Source organism: Macaca nemestrina, chromosome 4 (genome assembly GCF_043159975.1).
Source record: "Macaca nemestrina isolate mMacNem1 chromosome 4, mMacNem.hap1, whole genome shotgun sequence".
NCBI classification, from domain to species: Eukaryota; Metazoa; Chordata; class Mammalia; order Primates; family Cercopithecidae; genus Macaca; species Macaca nemestrina.
This window is the reverse complement of record NC_092128.1, coordinates 34,226,804-34,245,041: the sequence shown is the minus strand read 5'-3', so window position 1 is coordinate 34,245,041 and position 18,238 is coordinate 34,226,804. Positions and strand designations below refer to the sequence as shown.

The following is an 18,238-nucleotide window of genomic DNA, read 5'->3' as shown; positions in this document are numbered from 1 at the left end:
GTATTTTTATATGGGACTAATGGAAATCTGGCTAACAGAAAAAAAGCAAGGTTTATTTAGCTAAGAAAATAATATGCTAGGCAACCGTTTAAGTTCTAATTGGTGTCTGCCACAAAAGAATGTAACAAAACACACTTGCTGAATATTATTTGCAGGCTCTTGGATGTTTCAAATTAGTTACGGAACTATCATTTATAAAATCAGATTAAGAATAGGAAAGGACATTAAGGGTGATATAACTGTCATGGGAGTGGTGTAGTAGTGGAGAAGAGAAGAGGAAGTTTGGGGAGTTGGAAGGAGAGAGTGGAGCATGAGGGAGAGGAAAAGGAAGAGGAAGTTGAATCAAACTGGAAAAAAAAGTCAGACAAAAGCATTAGGAGCAATTGCCTGGGAAATAGGTACAAGAGGTCTCCTCAGCTACTTGTGGAAAGATGGCCTGGGTGATCAGTTTTTACTGGAAAAAAGTATAAAATTGCTGGTAACCCTTAGCTTAAGGCAACAGCTTGCTATACATTCTAGCTTAACACTTTCATGTGTTTTAGAAAATGAAAATGATGTACAAATCTTATTAACCTCAATGGCAAAGACAATTCCTTTCAGCTTTAATTCAGTGAAATTCTTGTTGAATTAGTTTTCCTTCAAGGATCAAATGGCCAAGAGTTTACAGTGGAACATTTTGTTGTGGTGGAGATTTTTTTTTTTTTTTTTTTGGAGATGGAGTTTCGCTCTTGTTGCCCAGGCTGGAGTGCAATGGTGTGATCTCTGCTCACCACAACCTCTATCTCCCGGGTTCAAGTGAGTCTCCTGCCTCAGCCTCCTAAGTAACTGGGATTACAGGCATGTGCCATCACGCCCAGATAATTTTTGCACTTCAAGTAGAGACAGGGTTTCTCCATGCTGGTCAGGTTGGCTTCGAACTCCCGTCCTCGGGTGATCTGCACGCCTCAGCCTCCCAAAGTGCTGGGATTACAGGCGTGAGCCACCACGCCCGGCTGGCGATTGTTTTAAAAAGACCATTGGCAGACCTGATCAATTTAGTGTAAATTGCTACACAGTGATAAGAGCAATTGCTTCAAACTCATATTTTAACCTAAAGTTTTTAACTTTTCATTTTAAAATGCTTTCAAACTTAAGGAAAATTGTAAAAACAATACAAAGACCTTCTGTATAATCTTCACTAAGATTCACCAATTGTTAACATTTTTGCACATTTATCGTTGTCACCGTGTCTGTCTTTACCTGTCTCTCAACACATAAGTATTATTGAATCATTTGAGAATAACTACCAGAAATTATGCCTCCTTTTCTCTAAATCCTCCAGTATGTATTTGAAAAGAAGACATTTTATTGACATAATTACAGGTAATTTTCAACATTAGAACATTTAACTGATTTATTACTATAATCAAATTAACAAACATTACTCAAATTTCTACAATTGTCCTCAAAATGTTCTTCGTAGCATTTATTTTCTTTTCAAGTCTAAGATCCAATTCTGGACCATGTATTACATTTTATTCTCATGTCTCTTTAGACTTCTTTAATGTAAAATAAATCCTCAGTTTTTCTTTATCTTTCACTACACTGATATATTTGCACAGCTATTTACTCTGTAGAATAAACACCAAATTGTGTGTGTCTGGTTCTTCTTCAGGCTCAGGTTTAGCTTATGCATTTTTGGCTGGCATAATGCATACGTGATACTGTGTGCTTCTCAGTGCAGCACATCAAGGGGCATACAAAGTGAGTGTTTCTATTACTGTAGACCTAAACTTTGTTCACCTGGTAAAGGTGGTGTCCAATCACTTCTCTACTAAAAACTTACCGCTTTCCCCTTGCATTTAACAAGAATATACAAGTAAATATCTTATTTTTCATCATATATCTTGATAGTTTAGAATCCACAGATTCATAACTAACTCAACAATGACTATCATGGTTACAAAATGGTGACTTTTTTTTTTAAATTTCATCATTCCTTTCATATTTGTTATTTTACTTTAAGAAAGATATTTCCACTTAACCCCACATATTTTATTTTTCCTTTATCATCATCAACATGGGCTCATGCATTCCTGCTTTACTCAATTAGTATTAATCTTATTTGTTTTGATGCTCAAATGTTCCCAGATTAGACATGTTCTATCCTAAGCCATTTGACGAGTTTCATCATTAACTGAGAACCTCCTTACTTTCTAGTACTACAAGGTTACTCCATACTAATTTTGTAATTCCCCTGTTCTAGTTCTGAAATCTGTTGTTTCACCAAGGAGCTCTGATTCCTTTAGAGAAAAATATTATTTATAAACCACGATCTGTGCACTAGGTTTGCTTATGGCAACTGGAGTGCTGCTGCCTCTATGACTTTTCATGGAGAGAGAGAGAGGGTGTATATGAACACACATTCATACTGACACACACACACACACCCCCCTATAATATAAACGAAAGTGTGTGTATGTATGTGAATACATATGTATCATACATACACACAGCTACCTCTATTTCTGTATTTACCTAGGAAAACATGAGTACATGATGGCACCTCCAATTACAATACAACATTAAAAGCATTCATCAATCCTTTTCCCATTCGTATTTGTATCTTCTTCCTCCAATTTGAGAAATTAAAATTTAATAAATTTGTGCTTAAAAATATTTTTCTGAAAATTGTATTAATTAGCTGATGTAACAAAAGGAGGGTACTTGATAGACACACTATCATTACTAACATTAAATTAAAATTTTGAGGCATATTGCAAGGAGCTCCTTTATGGTACACTGTTTAATGCATCATGTGACAGGATAACTCTTCGTGTAACAGTTTAAAGATACGTGTCTTTACATTGCATATTTTAAGTCATGTAACTCTAACAGAGATACATGACTTAAAATACATCAGGTATTTAATGCTTAAAATATATATCTGTTTTAAACGTTAAGTCTGTTAGAGATATATGACTTAAAATATGCAATGTAAAGACTCGTATCTTTATGGGTTCCGTTTTGTGCCAATGGCACATGGTAGAAGAAGAAAGTTAAATATGGACATATTTTAGCTTTAAAGGATACGTGTTCTGCTATTAGAAAGAAATGGATTAGTTGGTAAGTGTAGAGGCAGACTTTATTACACTCATTACTGTGCCCATATCAAAAATGATACATGGTCTTACTTGTAGCAGATAGCTGTTGACATCTTTCTACCTCATACAATGATACTGATCCAGAGCCTATAAAAAGGAAAAGGCAAAAGAATTAAGCCCATTACAACTTCAACGTAGAACTGAAAACAGTAGAGCATTGCTGAGAGAAACTGAAGACAATACAAATGAATGGTGAGATATGTCACATTCATGATTTAAAAGGCTCAATATTAAGTTATCAATTCTCTCCAAATGAATCTGCAGATTCAGTATAATCCTTTCAAAATAGCAGAGACTGGGGTGGGCACAGTGGCTCACGCCTATAATCCCAACACTTCAGGAGACTGAGGTGGGTGGATCACTTGAGGTCAGGCGTTAGAGACCAGCCTGGTCAACATGGTGAAATCCCTTCTCTACTATAAATACAGAAACTAGCCAAGTGTGGTGCAGATGCCTGTAATCCCAGCTACTCAGGAGGCTGAGGCACGAGAATCGCTTGAACCCAGGAGGCGAAGGATGCAGTGAGCTCAGATTGTGCCATTGCACTACAGCCTGGGCAAGAGAACGAGACTCTGCCTCAAAACAACAACAACAAACAAACAAACAGCAGAGGCTTTACTGCAGAACTTGCAAAGCAGATGCTATCACTTATGTGGAAGTGCAGAAAATCTAGAATATTAAATAACATTTTATAAAATAAGAACAAAGTTGGAGAACAATGTACATAACTTTAAGACTTACTATAAACTTACAGTAATTTAAGACAACATAGAACTGGCATGAGGATTGAAAAATAGATCAACTGAATTAAATTAAATAGAGAGCCTGGAAATAAACCCACATTTACATTGTATTTTGATTTTTTACTAAAGCAGCAAAGCAATGCAAGGAGAATGCAAAAGGTGATGCAATAATTGAAAATTTAGTATGGGGAAAATGCATACTTCACACTATACTAGTAAGCATTGAATGGGAAGACTAGACATAAGCCCACATTTATACTCGCTTGACTTCTGACAAAGACATTGAAGTCATCTAACAGGAAAAAGGAAACAAATGATGCCATAACAACTAGAAATTCCTATCTAGGCCGGGCGCGGTGGCTCAAGCCTGTAATCCCAGCACTTTGGGAGGCCGAGACGGGCGGATCACGAGGTCAGGAGATCGAGACCATCCTGGCTAATATGGTGAAACCCCGTCTCTACTAAAAATACAAAAAAAACTAGCCGGGCGTGGTGGCGGGCGCCTGTAGTCTCAGCTACTTGGGAGGCTGAGGCGGGAGAATGGCGTGAACCCGGGAGGCGGAGCTTGCAGTGAGCCGAGGTCACGCCACTGCACTCCAGCCTGGGAGACACAGCGAGACTCCGTCTCAAAAAAAAAAAAAAAAAAAGAAATTCCTATCTAAAGAAAAAATGTCTACCACATATCATGTGGCATTAAAAAGGAAACAAACTAGTGATATATGCAACAATGTGATTAAATCTCAAAAACATATAGTATGTAAAAAAGGATACATATGATTCAATTTTTTCAAAGTTCTAGAACTGCAAATCTAGAGGGATTTAGGTTACACGCTTATGTATTAGTCAAAACTCATGGAGTGGTTCATAAAATGGAAAGTTGTCCATTTCACTGCTAATTTTACCTCAAAAACAAAAAACTCTAAATAACTACTCAACTCTAGCTAATTATGTTCATGCCACGGTGTTTAGAAAATGTACTTATGTCTGCAACTTACTTTGAAATGTGTAAAAAATATAAATTAATGAATGAAAAGGCATATAAGCCAGGCGCGGTGGCTCACACCTGTAATCCCAGCACTTTGGGAGGCTGAGGCGGGTGGATTACCTAAAGTCAGGAGTTCGAGACCAGCCTGGCCAACATGGTGAAACCTTGTCTCTACTAAAAATACAAAAATTAGCTGGGCATGGTGACAGGCACCTGTAATCCCAGCTACTTGGGAGGCTGAGGCAGGAGAAGCTTGAACTCAGGAGGCAGAGGCTGCAGTGAGCTGAGATCGTGTCACTGACCTCCAGCATGGAGGACGAAGCAAGATTACACCTCAAAAGAAAAAAAAAAAAGAGGCATATAGAAATAAATACACATGTGATGGAGCAAACAAAGTAAAATAGTTATTGGAGAGTCTAGCTGGTAGGTATTTGAGTATTCATTGTACAACTGTTTTAACTCTACCATGTACGAAAGTCTTTATTATGTTGAAAAAATACAGTGTAGAGGAAATAAAAGAGGAGATGGATAAAATAGTAAACTTATGAAATTTAATAGAATGACCAAATGAACCTCAAAAATAGGACTTTAACAAGAAAGCAAAAGTAGTAGTCATAGCATTTAGGTTACAAAATGCTTTCTAAAAAGAAGAATTTAAGACTTTAAAAATCTGTATTTTGTAATCACTTTAGCTTACATTCTATTATACATAACAGTATATTATGTTTTTATAATTTATTTTATAAAGCATTACACACAAACATATCCTCAGTATTGCTAATAAGTGGTATAAAAATCCAAGTCAAGAGGACTTGAATGAACATCTCAAGCTGGCATTGGTATAATTTCAATAAATCTAATTCAGTAATTAATATTAGCCATTACAACACGAGATGGAAACAATGGCAGAAACCATAAAAGTAGTCAAATAAGAAAATGTGTAAAACATACATGGTTGCCCACAAACTGACAAAAATATAATTCAACAGAAAATCAGATAAAGGGTAAGAGCAAATAATCTGAGGAAGAAGGAATTAAAAACGTTCATAAACATATAATAAGATTTTCAAGTTTCCAAGTAGTCAGGAAAATTAAGTAAGAAAATGCGTTTCACCTGCTGAACTGTCAAAAATTACATATAATGTTAAATTCCAATACTGTGAAGGTATGAGGAAAGTACATTCTTCTATACTGCTATTTGGATATAAATTCCTATGACTTTTGGTAAATAATCGGGCAGCATCTATTAAAAGACATGCATACCCTTAGATATATCAACCTCACTTTTAGGAGTTGATTGTGGAGAAGTGCAAACATGGAAGCACATATATTCAAGGATGTTTATTAAAGTATTATTTATAACAGCAAAAAAATGGTAAAGATCTCAACGTCTATTAAATGAAAAATGAAAAAAGTGTAACATTATTACTATGCAACTATAATGAATTTGAGTCATATGAATTAGCCCAGAAAAAAAGATCTATAATATATTGTTGAAGAAAGCAACTATTTATTATAGTGTGATTTCATTTTGGTAAAAATTTAAGAAAAAGAGAAGAGTCATATTGTTTATGTATAGGTATATATGTTTGTATAAAGATGAAGTGACTGAAGGAATCACACTAAACTGTTAAATCTTACCTCAGGGAGTAGGGAATAAAGGCATAGTGAAAGCTATTCAACTAGATATTATAACACCTATTACAGTGTACTTTAAAAATAATGAAAGAATAATTCTAAAAGGAAAAAGAGATTGTAAAAAGTATAATTACAAATTATATTGTCTCCAAGTGATTGTCATTTGAACTAAATTGGTTTCCTCATGGTAGTTCAAGTAATCATACACTAGGCCACAATGTTATCACGAAGGTGTTAGCATTTTAAAATAAGTAGAGTTTTAAAACAGAGATAATGAAGAAAATAAATGTAAAGTACATACCAAAAAATCAAAAAGCCTGCATTTGAATTTGTCTTGCTTTATCATCAGTTAACAGCTAAGTAACCGTGGACAAATTATATGATATCCATCCATCGAAGCCTCAGTTTCCCATTGTTAAAAGGAGACAGAATAATTCATCTCATAGGATTGCTGTTAGAATTAAATAATAATGCGGCCGGGTGCGGTGGCCCACGCCTATAATCCCAGCACTTTGGGAGGCCAAGGCAGGTGGATCACGAGGTCAGGAGATCGAGACCATCCTGTCTAACATGGTGAAACCCCGTCTCTACTAAAAATTAAAAAAAAAAAATTTAGCTGGGTGCGGTGGCGGGTGCCTGTAGTCCCAGCTTCTACTCGGGAGGCTGAGGCAGGAGAAAGGCGTGAACCCAGGAGGCGGAGCTTGCAGTGAGCCGAGATGGTGCCACCTCACTCCAGCCTGGGTGACACAGCAAAACTCCATCTCAAAAAACACACAAATAAACAAACAAAAGAATTAAATAATAATGCCTGCAGGCACTTACATGCTTACCAAGAAATGTATGTTAATTTTCATGCTTATCATTATTGGGATGGAAAGAGAATAAATCTCATAAAACGATTTTTTGGATCACAGCAAGGTAGGAGTTAGGTAGAAAATAAAACAAAAACAAAAAAAAACAAAACAAAAACAAAGAAACGTGACCTAGATTCCAGGTCCCAAAATGCAGATGTAGAAATTCAGACAGGCCAGGCGTGGTGGCTAACACCCGTAATTCCAGAATTTTGGGAGCCTAAGGCAGGAGGACTGCTTGAGACCAGGAGACCAGGAGGTTGAGACAGGCCTGGAACAATATATAGTGAGATCCTGTTTCTACCAAAAATAAAAATTTAAAAGAGTAAAAAAAGCCAGGCGTGTTGGCATGTGCAGGACTACAAGTCCTTGCTACTCAGGAGGCTGAGGCAGGAGGATATCGCTTGAGCCCAGGAGTTTGAAGCTGCAGTGAGCTATGATCCTGCCACTGCATTCCAGCCTGGTCGCCAGAGCAAGACAATGTCTCTTAAACAAACAAAAACCCAGAAATTAAGACAAAGTGGTAAAAGAAAAAACAATGCACACTGAAAGCTTTCAAGTTCAGATTTGACTAGTCATCTATTCAAGTAGACAATATTAGAAGGACATATTCCACTGTTTGTTAATATTTTGTATTTAGATACCTGCTTAATTCAATAAAGACTAGAAACTATGTATACATCTAACATATGTATGAGCAAAAAGTATTTGGGCCATGTGAAATAAGTGGCAAAAACAATCTTTGTTCCCTTTAAAAACTGACAAGCAAAATAGTTGTCTATGAAATCAATACAGATTTTCTTGTGAATACAAACACATGTTATGTATATATCATAATCAAGTAATCACCACCACCCAATTTGAAAATGTAATTACATAATTTAGGAAGAAACCATGTTTACTTTTTGGCATAGGATACAGATAAAGATTTTAGTATGTTCCTTTACTACATGAAATTTTTAATAAGAGAGACAAAGAGAAGACATTAAAAATAATTATGTTGATAAAGCTATTTTATTTAGCAAGAACTAAACTGTCAATGTTAAAGGTTGTCCTTACTTGGAAAGCTGTCATCAGGTTCTGATTGACAGATAACATCTGAATGCTGATTGGCTGTCAAATTTGCAGATTCTAAATCCCTATAATTGAAAGAATACAATTTCAAATTGCATAAAACAAAGTCAATATAGTAAATTTAGCTGTACCCACAAAATCCAGAAATTCATTGATATTGTATATAAAATTCTGTGTGTATAAACATTCTTCAGTAAAGGATCTGTTGCTTTCATCAAATTTTCTGAGGGTTCAAATTAAAAAGCTGAGTTTAGAAAGATACAAGTGAAACAGGGCAATGACAAAATAATACAAACAAAAATAAACTAGGAATTTAACGGATGGCATTCTGGGTCAGAACAATCTAACTCTAGATTCAAGAAGCTAAATACTATGTTGCTATATATGGCAATGATATTAAAATCAGTGAAACTGATATAAAAGTAATAAAACAGAAGCTAATTTAAAGTCACACTGATTTCAATGAATTAAAATTTAGACAAAATTTATTTAAATTTACTGAACAGTATGTTTTCTCTTTGAAGATATGAAGACTTTTTATATTTCTAGAATATTGACCAAAATGCTTCTGCACACAGTACTCACTAGGAATACCTTGGGAAAAAGAGATCTAAATATATAGCAGGTTTAAGATACTATTTACTTTCTGGCACATGTAAAAGTTTTAAAAATGTTTTTAAAAGGTTTAAAAGAGAGTGATACACCAAAACATGTGTTACCTATTTAATCAGTGGCACTTCAGAAATATATTTTTTTCATGAAAGAATTAAATATTTTTGGAATCTTAGATATGTATCAAATTTTCTAAACTTTAGCTAAGGTCTAGTTTCCACAGTATGTTGCTGTACTTGCAGAGTGTGGTAAATGATAGAAAAGAAGCAAGAGTGTAAAAGCCAGATTCTAACAGTTGGAAAACTTCAACTATAACCTTGGCTCTGCTACTACTTAGCTATATGAGCCTGTAATCATTTGATTTCTTTCATTCGGCTCATCTGTTTAAAAACATGGCGAATGGCACAAAAGGCTAGGGAACCTATCAGAAACCCCAGGAACAATATTATCTTAGAAATCGGCTTAATCAATACCTTATTTACATTTTCTAAAAATTAAAAGCTTACTTTTTCAGTTGATCCACATCAGAGTTAGTTTCTGGCAAGACCCTGATTCCCCGACCATAACTGGTACCTCCATGAAGATGAAACTCTAAACTTAACATTGTCTGATTCTCTGAATTCATTGATTGAAGTTTGGTATGAAGGCTATAGATTCTAAGAAAGCTTCCAACCTAAAAATAGATAATTTGTTATTTGGAAAGCGAGGAAAATAAAACTTTAATAACCAATGTGGGGCAATGAGGGCACTGACCAATCAGGAAATATACTAAAGTATCTGCAAAGTATGCTATACGAGTATGGCTGAGTAACAGCTGCATGGAAACTGTATCAAAACTAAATATATGGACATGTGCATGCCTAAGCATGTATGCACACACATACATATACACACACATTCAACTGTAAGAGATATTTTCATTTCAGACATATTAAAATGTGAAAAAAAACTGTGTCTTAGCATCAATAAAATACAATGGTTAAGAAACCCATTACCTAAATGGAATTCAAGCCCTCTATTTGACTAAAGTTTCTGAAAATGCTTTGCTTTAACCAGTTTAAGGCTTAATTAAATATGATCCCTAAGATACTGTCATTATGAGAATACTAAGAAGAAATTTTAAATGTGGTACTATCAAAAAATAATAAACATCTCCCATCTTACAAGTTCTATGGAAAAAAACTTTTGCATTTGTGCCTGCACCACCACAGTGTGAAACACTCTGTGAGTTCAAATATGAGTTATCAGAGTTTTGAAATAAATGTTCTATAGTTAATCTCAGATGTTTTGCTAAACTTAGTCTACAAATATCTTTAATTATAGACCACTGAGATTTTTCTTTTAATGGAGATGTCAAATGAGAGAGATGCAGAATGCTATTCAAATATATTGACACCTACCTAAAAGAAGCTATATAACCTAAATCACATTTACATTTATGAAGAAAGATTTAGAAGCAAAAGGAGTTACAAACAAGGAAATTTAATTCATTTGTATAAAAAGAGCACTCCTGACTATTGGGTGACTACAGAGATACCACTTTTTTTGACCCCACAAGTTCAGGATTGAATAACAGACATCTTAAATAACAAAAAAAAAAGCAATATAGGTTAAATATTCTTTATCTGAAACACTTGAAACCAGAAGTGTTTCAGATTTCAGATGTTTACGGATTTTGGAATATCTGCATATACATAATGAGATATCTTAGGGATGAGACCCAAGTCTAAACATGAAATTCATTTATGTTTCACATATATGTCATACACATAACCTGAAGGTAATTTTCGATAACATTTTCAATTATTTTGTGCATGACACAAAGTTTTTGTACACTGAATAACTGGAAAGCAAAGGGGTCACTATCTTATACTGGCACTCAAAAAGGTTTGCATTTAGAATTCTGGACTTTTAGATCATGGAGGCTCAATCCTATAAAGGGAAACATTAAAAAAAAAAAAAAAAGATGAGCAGCAAATCAGGTTTCCAATTCTGCTTATTGTAGCTTCTCTTAATTTTATTTCCCCTCATTACTCTTTATTTCTGATGGAGGATATCAGCAAAGGAGGTAAGGAGAAAACCCACTCTCCCAGGTGCTACTCTTTCATTCCTAAGGATCTTTTCTCCCATCCAATCATGGGTTTTATGAGGAGCAGATAAGATACAAGCCTTTTCTTTGACCTCTTTCGCTGACATCTGTATCACAGCCAGGGAGTAGTATAAAGAAACTTAAAGAAGAAAAGCACAGAAAGAAAACACTAATTTTCCTCATAGTCTTCAAAGTGAGATATTGGAAAAAACATAAAAATTTCTAGTTTTATCTCATTCTTTTTGACTTATTTTGTGATTCTTTTAAAATATGTGTGTGTATATATGTATATATAAATATATTAGTATAGCACATGTATGTATGATCTACAAAGGATTTGAAAGAAGGCCTAAACATATGGAGAAAGACATTCATACACAAAATACTTTTGATACTACAAAAATGATAATTTCCTCCAAATTAAATATTAAATTCTATGCAATTCAATCAAAATTCCCAGAAGGTTTCGTGGAATCTGAAAAGCTAATCCAAAAACATATACAAAAGAGACTAGTCAAATCAATTTTAAAGAATATGAGAGGGGGGCTTTACCCTATCAAAAAATACATAAAGAAAAAGGATAATAAACATAGGTATACATACAAACCTACATATGGAGACATAGAGAGGGAGCTGGGGAGCAAAAAAAAAAAAAAAAAACAAGAGCAGGCAGGGGCTCAAAGTCAAAGGTTTGATGCGTAGAGTTTTATTTCCTAAAACTTAAAAGTGTCTGAGATAAATGTGGCAAAACATTTAAAAATAAGGTGAACACATGGGTGTTTATTATACTATCTTGTCTACTAGAGTATTTTTTAATATAACAAAATTTTGAGGCCAAGATATAAGTTATTCACATAAAGATAAGTTGTTATTATCAAAAATTCCTTATGGAGGCAGCATTGTATTTTTTTAAAAGCTTGACTAAAAATACTACGAAATGTGCCAGATGCTCTATTATAAAAAACAAGTATTGGTTAATCTTGTCAGTATTAAGATTCCAAAAATACAAATGAAACATCAACCAAAAAATTATAAAAATATAGTTTAAAAAATGATGATAGATGTCTATTTAAATACAGAAACACTAAAAAAAAAAAAAAAAAGCAAAGTAAATATGGCTAGTAAGAAAAGACTATCCCTTTAGAAATAATCAACCGATTCCTCATAAACTGTCAAGAATTTCTCTTCAGGTTTATTATTTTTAATTCCCTGAATATGTCTCAAAATAGCCAATCAAATCACAGTTGTTGAACTACTGAAGGCCAAAACATAATTATGACCATGTATATTTTATAATTAACAATTGTCTCTGGTTAAGAGTAGGGACTTAGAAAGTAAAGCTTTAGTTTCTAGACAAAATATTTGAAATCTCAGTTAACGTGACTGGATCTGTGTAAAATGTTTAAGGGAATGACATAACAAAAAGCGAGATTCAGAAAATAGTTAAGGGCAATTCAGGCTCTAAAATGTATTGCTTGTAGATGTTGACTGTATTATATCCTATAATTGCATTATACTGTCCTCTTTATTAAAATAAAAACACATTTTTTCCTGCTCCTATACAACAAAAGTCTTTCGCACTGGTTCCAGGTATTTTTATATAAAAATGTAATTTTAAACAGCTGTCTTGAAAGTACCAAGAAGAATTCATTTATATCAATGTCAAGTGAGTGAAGAGTTCCTAAATCAAGAAGAAATGTTACAGAGGTTGTCAGAAAACAAATAAATGTGATGTCAATGTATATTAAATAAAAATCTAAAGTTATATTATGTACACAGAGAAAAATCATTTTCATTTTTATACTGCATTGCAGACAAGTAATATAATGCCATGATATCTTTACAGAAAACACAGTGCCATATATTTTCTTAATTATGTGTGCTCATATCACCCTCTAGTGGGCAAAATAAAGCAGACCATAAAAAAGGAAAAAAGAATCTGGAAAAAAAAATCCACAACATTCACAGATTCATTCATTCAGCAGCAGCTCTTACTTACTTCATCCTCACTACGGGGAAAGCACTGTGATAGGTGCTGCTCAGGACTAAGACAAGAAAAGCAGGAAAAGCAGAAACAGAAAGACCTATGTTGGAAGACCTATGTCTGGAAGCAGTATAGGGAAAGAGAAGAGAATTAAATGGCAAAGGAAGGTATGTACAGTGTGGAACTAAGGTGAATCTAAAATGTAAATTCATTTTGTTTATGAAAGAACTATATGAAAAAACCTCCAGAACTGAACTTATCATTATATTTAATTTTGAAATAAACTAATCAATGTAGATAATATCTTTCAGGGAAATAACGTCAAAAATATATCCTCAACAGTCAGTGTTTTCTGATATGTCACAGAGGTATGTGCATGCATATATACACTTACAGATGATAAAATACAGTCACTATTTTCCTGGATCCTAGATTTAATCTAATTTATTGATTTAAGTTGGGTAAACTTGTTTTGTTGTTGTTGTTGTTTATTATTTTTTCTGTAACCTAGAACAGTGTTGATGGTGAACTTATTTGTAATACAATGTAGAATGGATATATTTGCTACTCCATGGCCACTCATTTATAAAGGAAATTGGGCACTGAAATTCAGATCTTCACTCTTCTTTTAACTTCCTATTAGTAGACTAGAAGATATTTGTGATGTAGATCCCTTCCATTTAATGCTTTAAAGGATTAGCTCTGCAAAGAGACATTGTGGATTCAAACACTGGCTTCATCCAGATAGGGACAGGAGGCAGGGAAATTTTAGGTAGAAGAGGGCAGATCCCCAGCAAGGACCCTGCTCTCAAGCTGAAAAGCCTGATACCATGGCCCAAAGTGAGAACTTACATCCCTATTTTCCTGCTCAAATGTTGTCTTTTCCGAAACTACCCAGGGCCCACCCCACCTGCCATCCTGTGCCCATGACAACCCCAGGCTCAGCCAGCAGAGGGAAGAGAGGCAGCTGGCCATCAGAGACTATGGCTGGATGTCAGAGAGAAGCAGCCTGACTTCAGAGGGACAGCCTGATGGTGTAACCTGGGAGAAGAATCTGGCCCTAGAGGGCTAGACTTCAGGGTAAGACTACCTTCCTGCTCCATCCCCTTTTCACCTCCCCTTTCCACTGAGCCACTTTCATCAGTAATAAAATCCCCTGCATTTACCATCTTCAATTTATTCTTGAGACCTCATTCCTCCCGGGTGCTAGACAAGAGCTCAGGTGCCGCAAGTGTGGTGCGAAAGGCAGTCACAGTTACCCTCCACTGAGTCGTTAACACGTAAGCTGTCCATGGACAGCAGAGCTAAAACAGTACTGTAACACTTCCTCTGCGGCTTCAGGGGTCACCAGCACCCTCTCAGATGCTGCTGTAGGGCCAGTACAGAGTTTGCTTCTGCCCGTGCCCAAAAGCCCTTGCCCTGGCTCCTGCACCTGCTCACCTGCATGCTCCCATTCCTGTGGTCTCAGTGAGTGGAGCTCTCCCCTGCCAGCACTGAAGTGGCTGGCTAGTTCCAACACCCATGCACTCCAGTTCCCGCCCATGAAGGGGTAAGAGAAATACCCTGCTTCAATCCAACTAGCTGTGGAATCTTGAACCACTGATTCAACCTTTGAGTGCCTCATTTCACATTTGTAGAATGAGATGACTATCATCACCTATCTTATCAGAGAGTACCAAATGCATATGAAATGCCTAGCAAAGGTTACTCTTATTACTGTATTATTATTTATCATACCATTCTTTACTACAAAAAGTACTTTCAAATAAAAGATATAATAGAGAAAAAAAATTTCCTATAATTTTTAATAGTTAAGTACTGCCATATCTAAACTGTGCACCTTAATGTATTTCAAAAGAAAGCATGCAAATTCTATACATTACACACTATACACACATACCCAATTTGTAATATACATTAGAGGTAATTGAACAATTTGTTAAACTAATGAAAAAAAGTTATCAGCTACATTCTATCAAACCAGTTTATCAAGCTTAGTCTTTAAGTTAGCAATATTTTATATAGCATTTGTCATTCTGAAGCAGTATTATCTCACACGACAAAATTTTTCTGTACTATTTTCACAGTAAAATTATGTATACCTTTAAGATATTTAAGAAAGATTATTTTAAAAATTCCTCTAACGCATTAAATTTATCTTTTAATAATTTATTGTAACATACATTTTACAACTTAAAAATCAAAGAAATAAATATAATTTCTAGACTGTACCACCTATACATGTAACCATATATAAAAAATTTACATAAGCAAAAATCACTATAATTTATAAAAACATAAAATATTTTCCTACTCAACATCACCTTCAGAGATCTTGCCACATGAACATGGTTATCGTAGACTAAAATGTCTATTGTCAGATTTTGTAGCCGATGGATGTGACTTAAATCACCTTCAAGAACAAGGTCTTGTATTAAGACTCTCCAAGATGGAAATGGTGTCCTGGTGCCATCCCACACCTGCCATAAGAGAGTAGAGTAGTTTTATGATCCTTTAGAAAAAATGCTTGTGCTAAAAAGTTTTTTCCTGGTAATAGTACTTAAAAGTAATTAAACGTATGCCTCTGAATATTGGCACTATTTTAAATACGACATTATTTTCTGATTGTAAAAGAACTACATATGAACTATGGGTAATGTGGAAAATGTAGAAGAATGTAAAGAAGAAAAAGAGTCACACTGCCATAAGCCCAGACTAAATATTCCTGAGTCAAGTGTTTTTATACAATAAAAACAAACCAAAATGGTCTTGAAAAACACTCATATGTATTAAAACATTTTTGCAAATACAACTAGTAAAATTACGAATGTTCTAAAAATTATAAAAATAATACATTTCTTTGACATTAATCAAATTATTTCTATGAGATTCAGTCTCATTCTTAAATTAGTTGTAAAGCATTATTCTGATGTTTCCATACAAAGAAGTAAATGTTGTAAATTTGAATAATTTCCTTTATATGATGATTTTCTGGTTCACATTATGCTTTTTGTTCTCCAAACCATATTACAGATGAGACATACAAACTACCTACCAGCTCTGGCTATAAATGACGCCTGGTTATTTATTAAAAAAAAAAAAAAAACCATAAAACAAAACACAAAAGATAAGGCTGCACCAATATTGTAGATATTAAAACAAATAGAATATATACACTTAGAGAAAATTCAATTTGAGAATACTGCTCAGAAAAATAATTTATATAATATTAACAGAATAGAGAAAAATGTGGAATGATGCCAGATCAACAAATTTATTGAATTATATTTAATGCAAATGATTGGTGTACCATGGCTACTGAAAAATTAAAATGAATGCACTGTGGTTAGTAAAAAAGCTACCAACATTAATATTGTGCCCAGGTTGAGATGGAAAATGATTATACTATTTCGTATGTAACCAGACGTTATTTCGAGTAATGTCTAGCTCCTCTGTTTTTAAAAAATAAAATTTAAAAATTATTTCTGACACGTAAGAAAATCAATGTATGGAAAAAAAATCACTCATAATTCTATTTCCCAGAGACGAAAACAGTAAAATGTTGCTTTATAGGCCTCCCAATATATTTTTCTATGTACATATACATTTTTAGTGTGTAAATGAAACTACAGTATCACTAAATAGACTATCATGAAATTCTATCTCAACAAGTACATGTCTATAATATCATTTTATGGTTACAAAGTATTTTATGGTGACATTTACAATGTTATTTTATGGTCATCCTACATAAATAGTGTACACAATTTTCTATTGTTAGTATTGGGGCTTTTTCTAATTTTTCTACTGTATTCTCATTTTTTATACTGTAAGAAAGATAAATATATCCTTTTAAGTGTACCTTTATAAATATTTTAAATTATTTCCTTAAGATAATGAAAATAGGCCGGGCGCGGTGGCTCAAGCCTGTAATCCCAGCACTTTGGGAGGCCGAGACGGGCGGATCACGAGGTCAGGAGATCGAGACCATCCTGGCTAACACGGTGAAACCCCGTCTCTACTAAAAAATACAAAAAACTACCCGGGCGAGGTGGCGGGCGCCTGTAGTCCCAGCTACTCGGGAGGCTGAGGCAGGAGAATGGCGTAAATCCGTGAGGCGGAGCTTGCAGTGAGCTGAGATCCGGCCACTGCACTCCAGCCCGGACGACAGAGCCAGACTCCGTCTCAAAAAAAAAAAAAAAAAAAAAAAAAAAAAAAAAAAAAGATAATGAAAATAAAATTGCTGAGTTGAAAGGTACAAAAAGACTTTTGAGGTTTACTTTTAAATTGTCATAAGAAAGGCTTTTACTAATTCTTTTCTTTTTTTAAATTATACTTTAAGTTTTGGGATACATGTGCAGAATGTGCAGGTTTGTTACATAGGTATACACGTGCCATAAGGGCTTGCTGCACCCATCAACCCATCATCTACATTAGGTATTTCTCCTAATGCTATCTCTTCCCTAGCCCCCTAACCCCCAACAGGCCCTGGTGTGTGATGTTCCCCTCCCTGTCTCCATGTGTTCTCATTGTTCAACTCCCAGTTATGAGTGAGAACATGCGGTGTTTGGTTTTCCATTTTTGTGTTAGTTGGCTGAGAATGATGGTTTCTAGCTTCATCCATGTCCCTGCAAAGGATGCGAACTGATCCTTTTTTTGGCTGCATAGTATTTCATGGTGTATATGTGACACATTTTCTTAATCCAGTCTATCATTCATGGGCATTTGGGTTGGTTCCAAGTCTTTGCTATTGTGAATAGTGCTGCAATAAACATACAATGTGCATGTGTCTTTATAGCAGAATGATTTATAATCATTTGGGTATATACCCAGTAATGGGATTGCACTGTCAAATGGTATTTCTGGTTCTAGATCCTTGAGGAACTGCCACACTATCTTCCACAATGGTTGAACTAATTTACACTCCCACCAACAGTGTAAAAGTGTTCCCATTTCTCCACATCCTCTCCAGCACCTGTTGTTTCCTGACTTTTTAATGATTGCCATTCTAACTGGTGTGAGGTGGTATCTCATTGTGATTCTGATTTGCATTTCTGTAATGACCAGTGATTATGAACTTTTTTTCCTATGTCTGTTAGCCGCACAAAGGTCTTCTTTT

The 18,238-nt window shown here is 34.7% G+C and overlaps 1 protein-coding gene across 7 annotated transcripts in view; it reads right to left on the bottom strand.

The window, feature by feature from the left end:
• Positions 1–18,238, bottom strand: part of LOC105474902 (protection of telomeres 1) — a 125,786-nt gene that overhangs the window by 31,434 nt on the left and 76,114 nt on the right. For all 7 annotated transcript variants that reach the window (XM_011729828.3, XM_011729871.3, XM_011729791.2 and 4 more), the window contains 4 exons: positions 15,444–15,599; positions 9,553–9,719; positions 8,420–8,499; positions 3,174–3,230 (listed from right to left, as the gene is read on the bottom strand). In XM_011729828.3, coding sequence (XP_011728130.1) covers positions 3,174–3,230; positions 8,420–8,499; positions 9,553–9,719; positions 15,444–15,599 — 460 coding nt within the window. The remainder of the gene's footprint in view (positions 1–3,173; positions 3,231–8,419; positions 8,500–9,552; positions 9,720–15,443; positions 15,600–18,238) is intronic.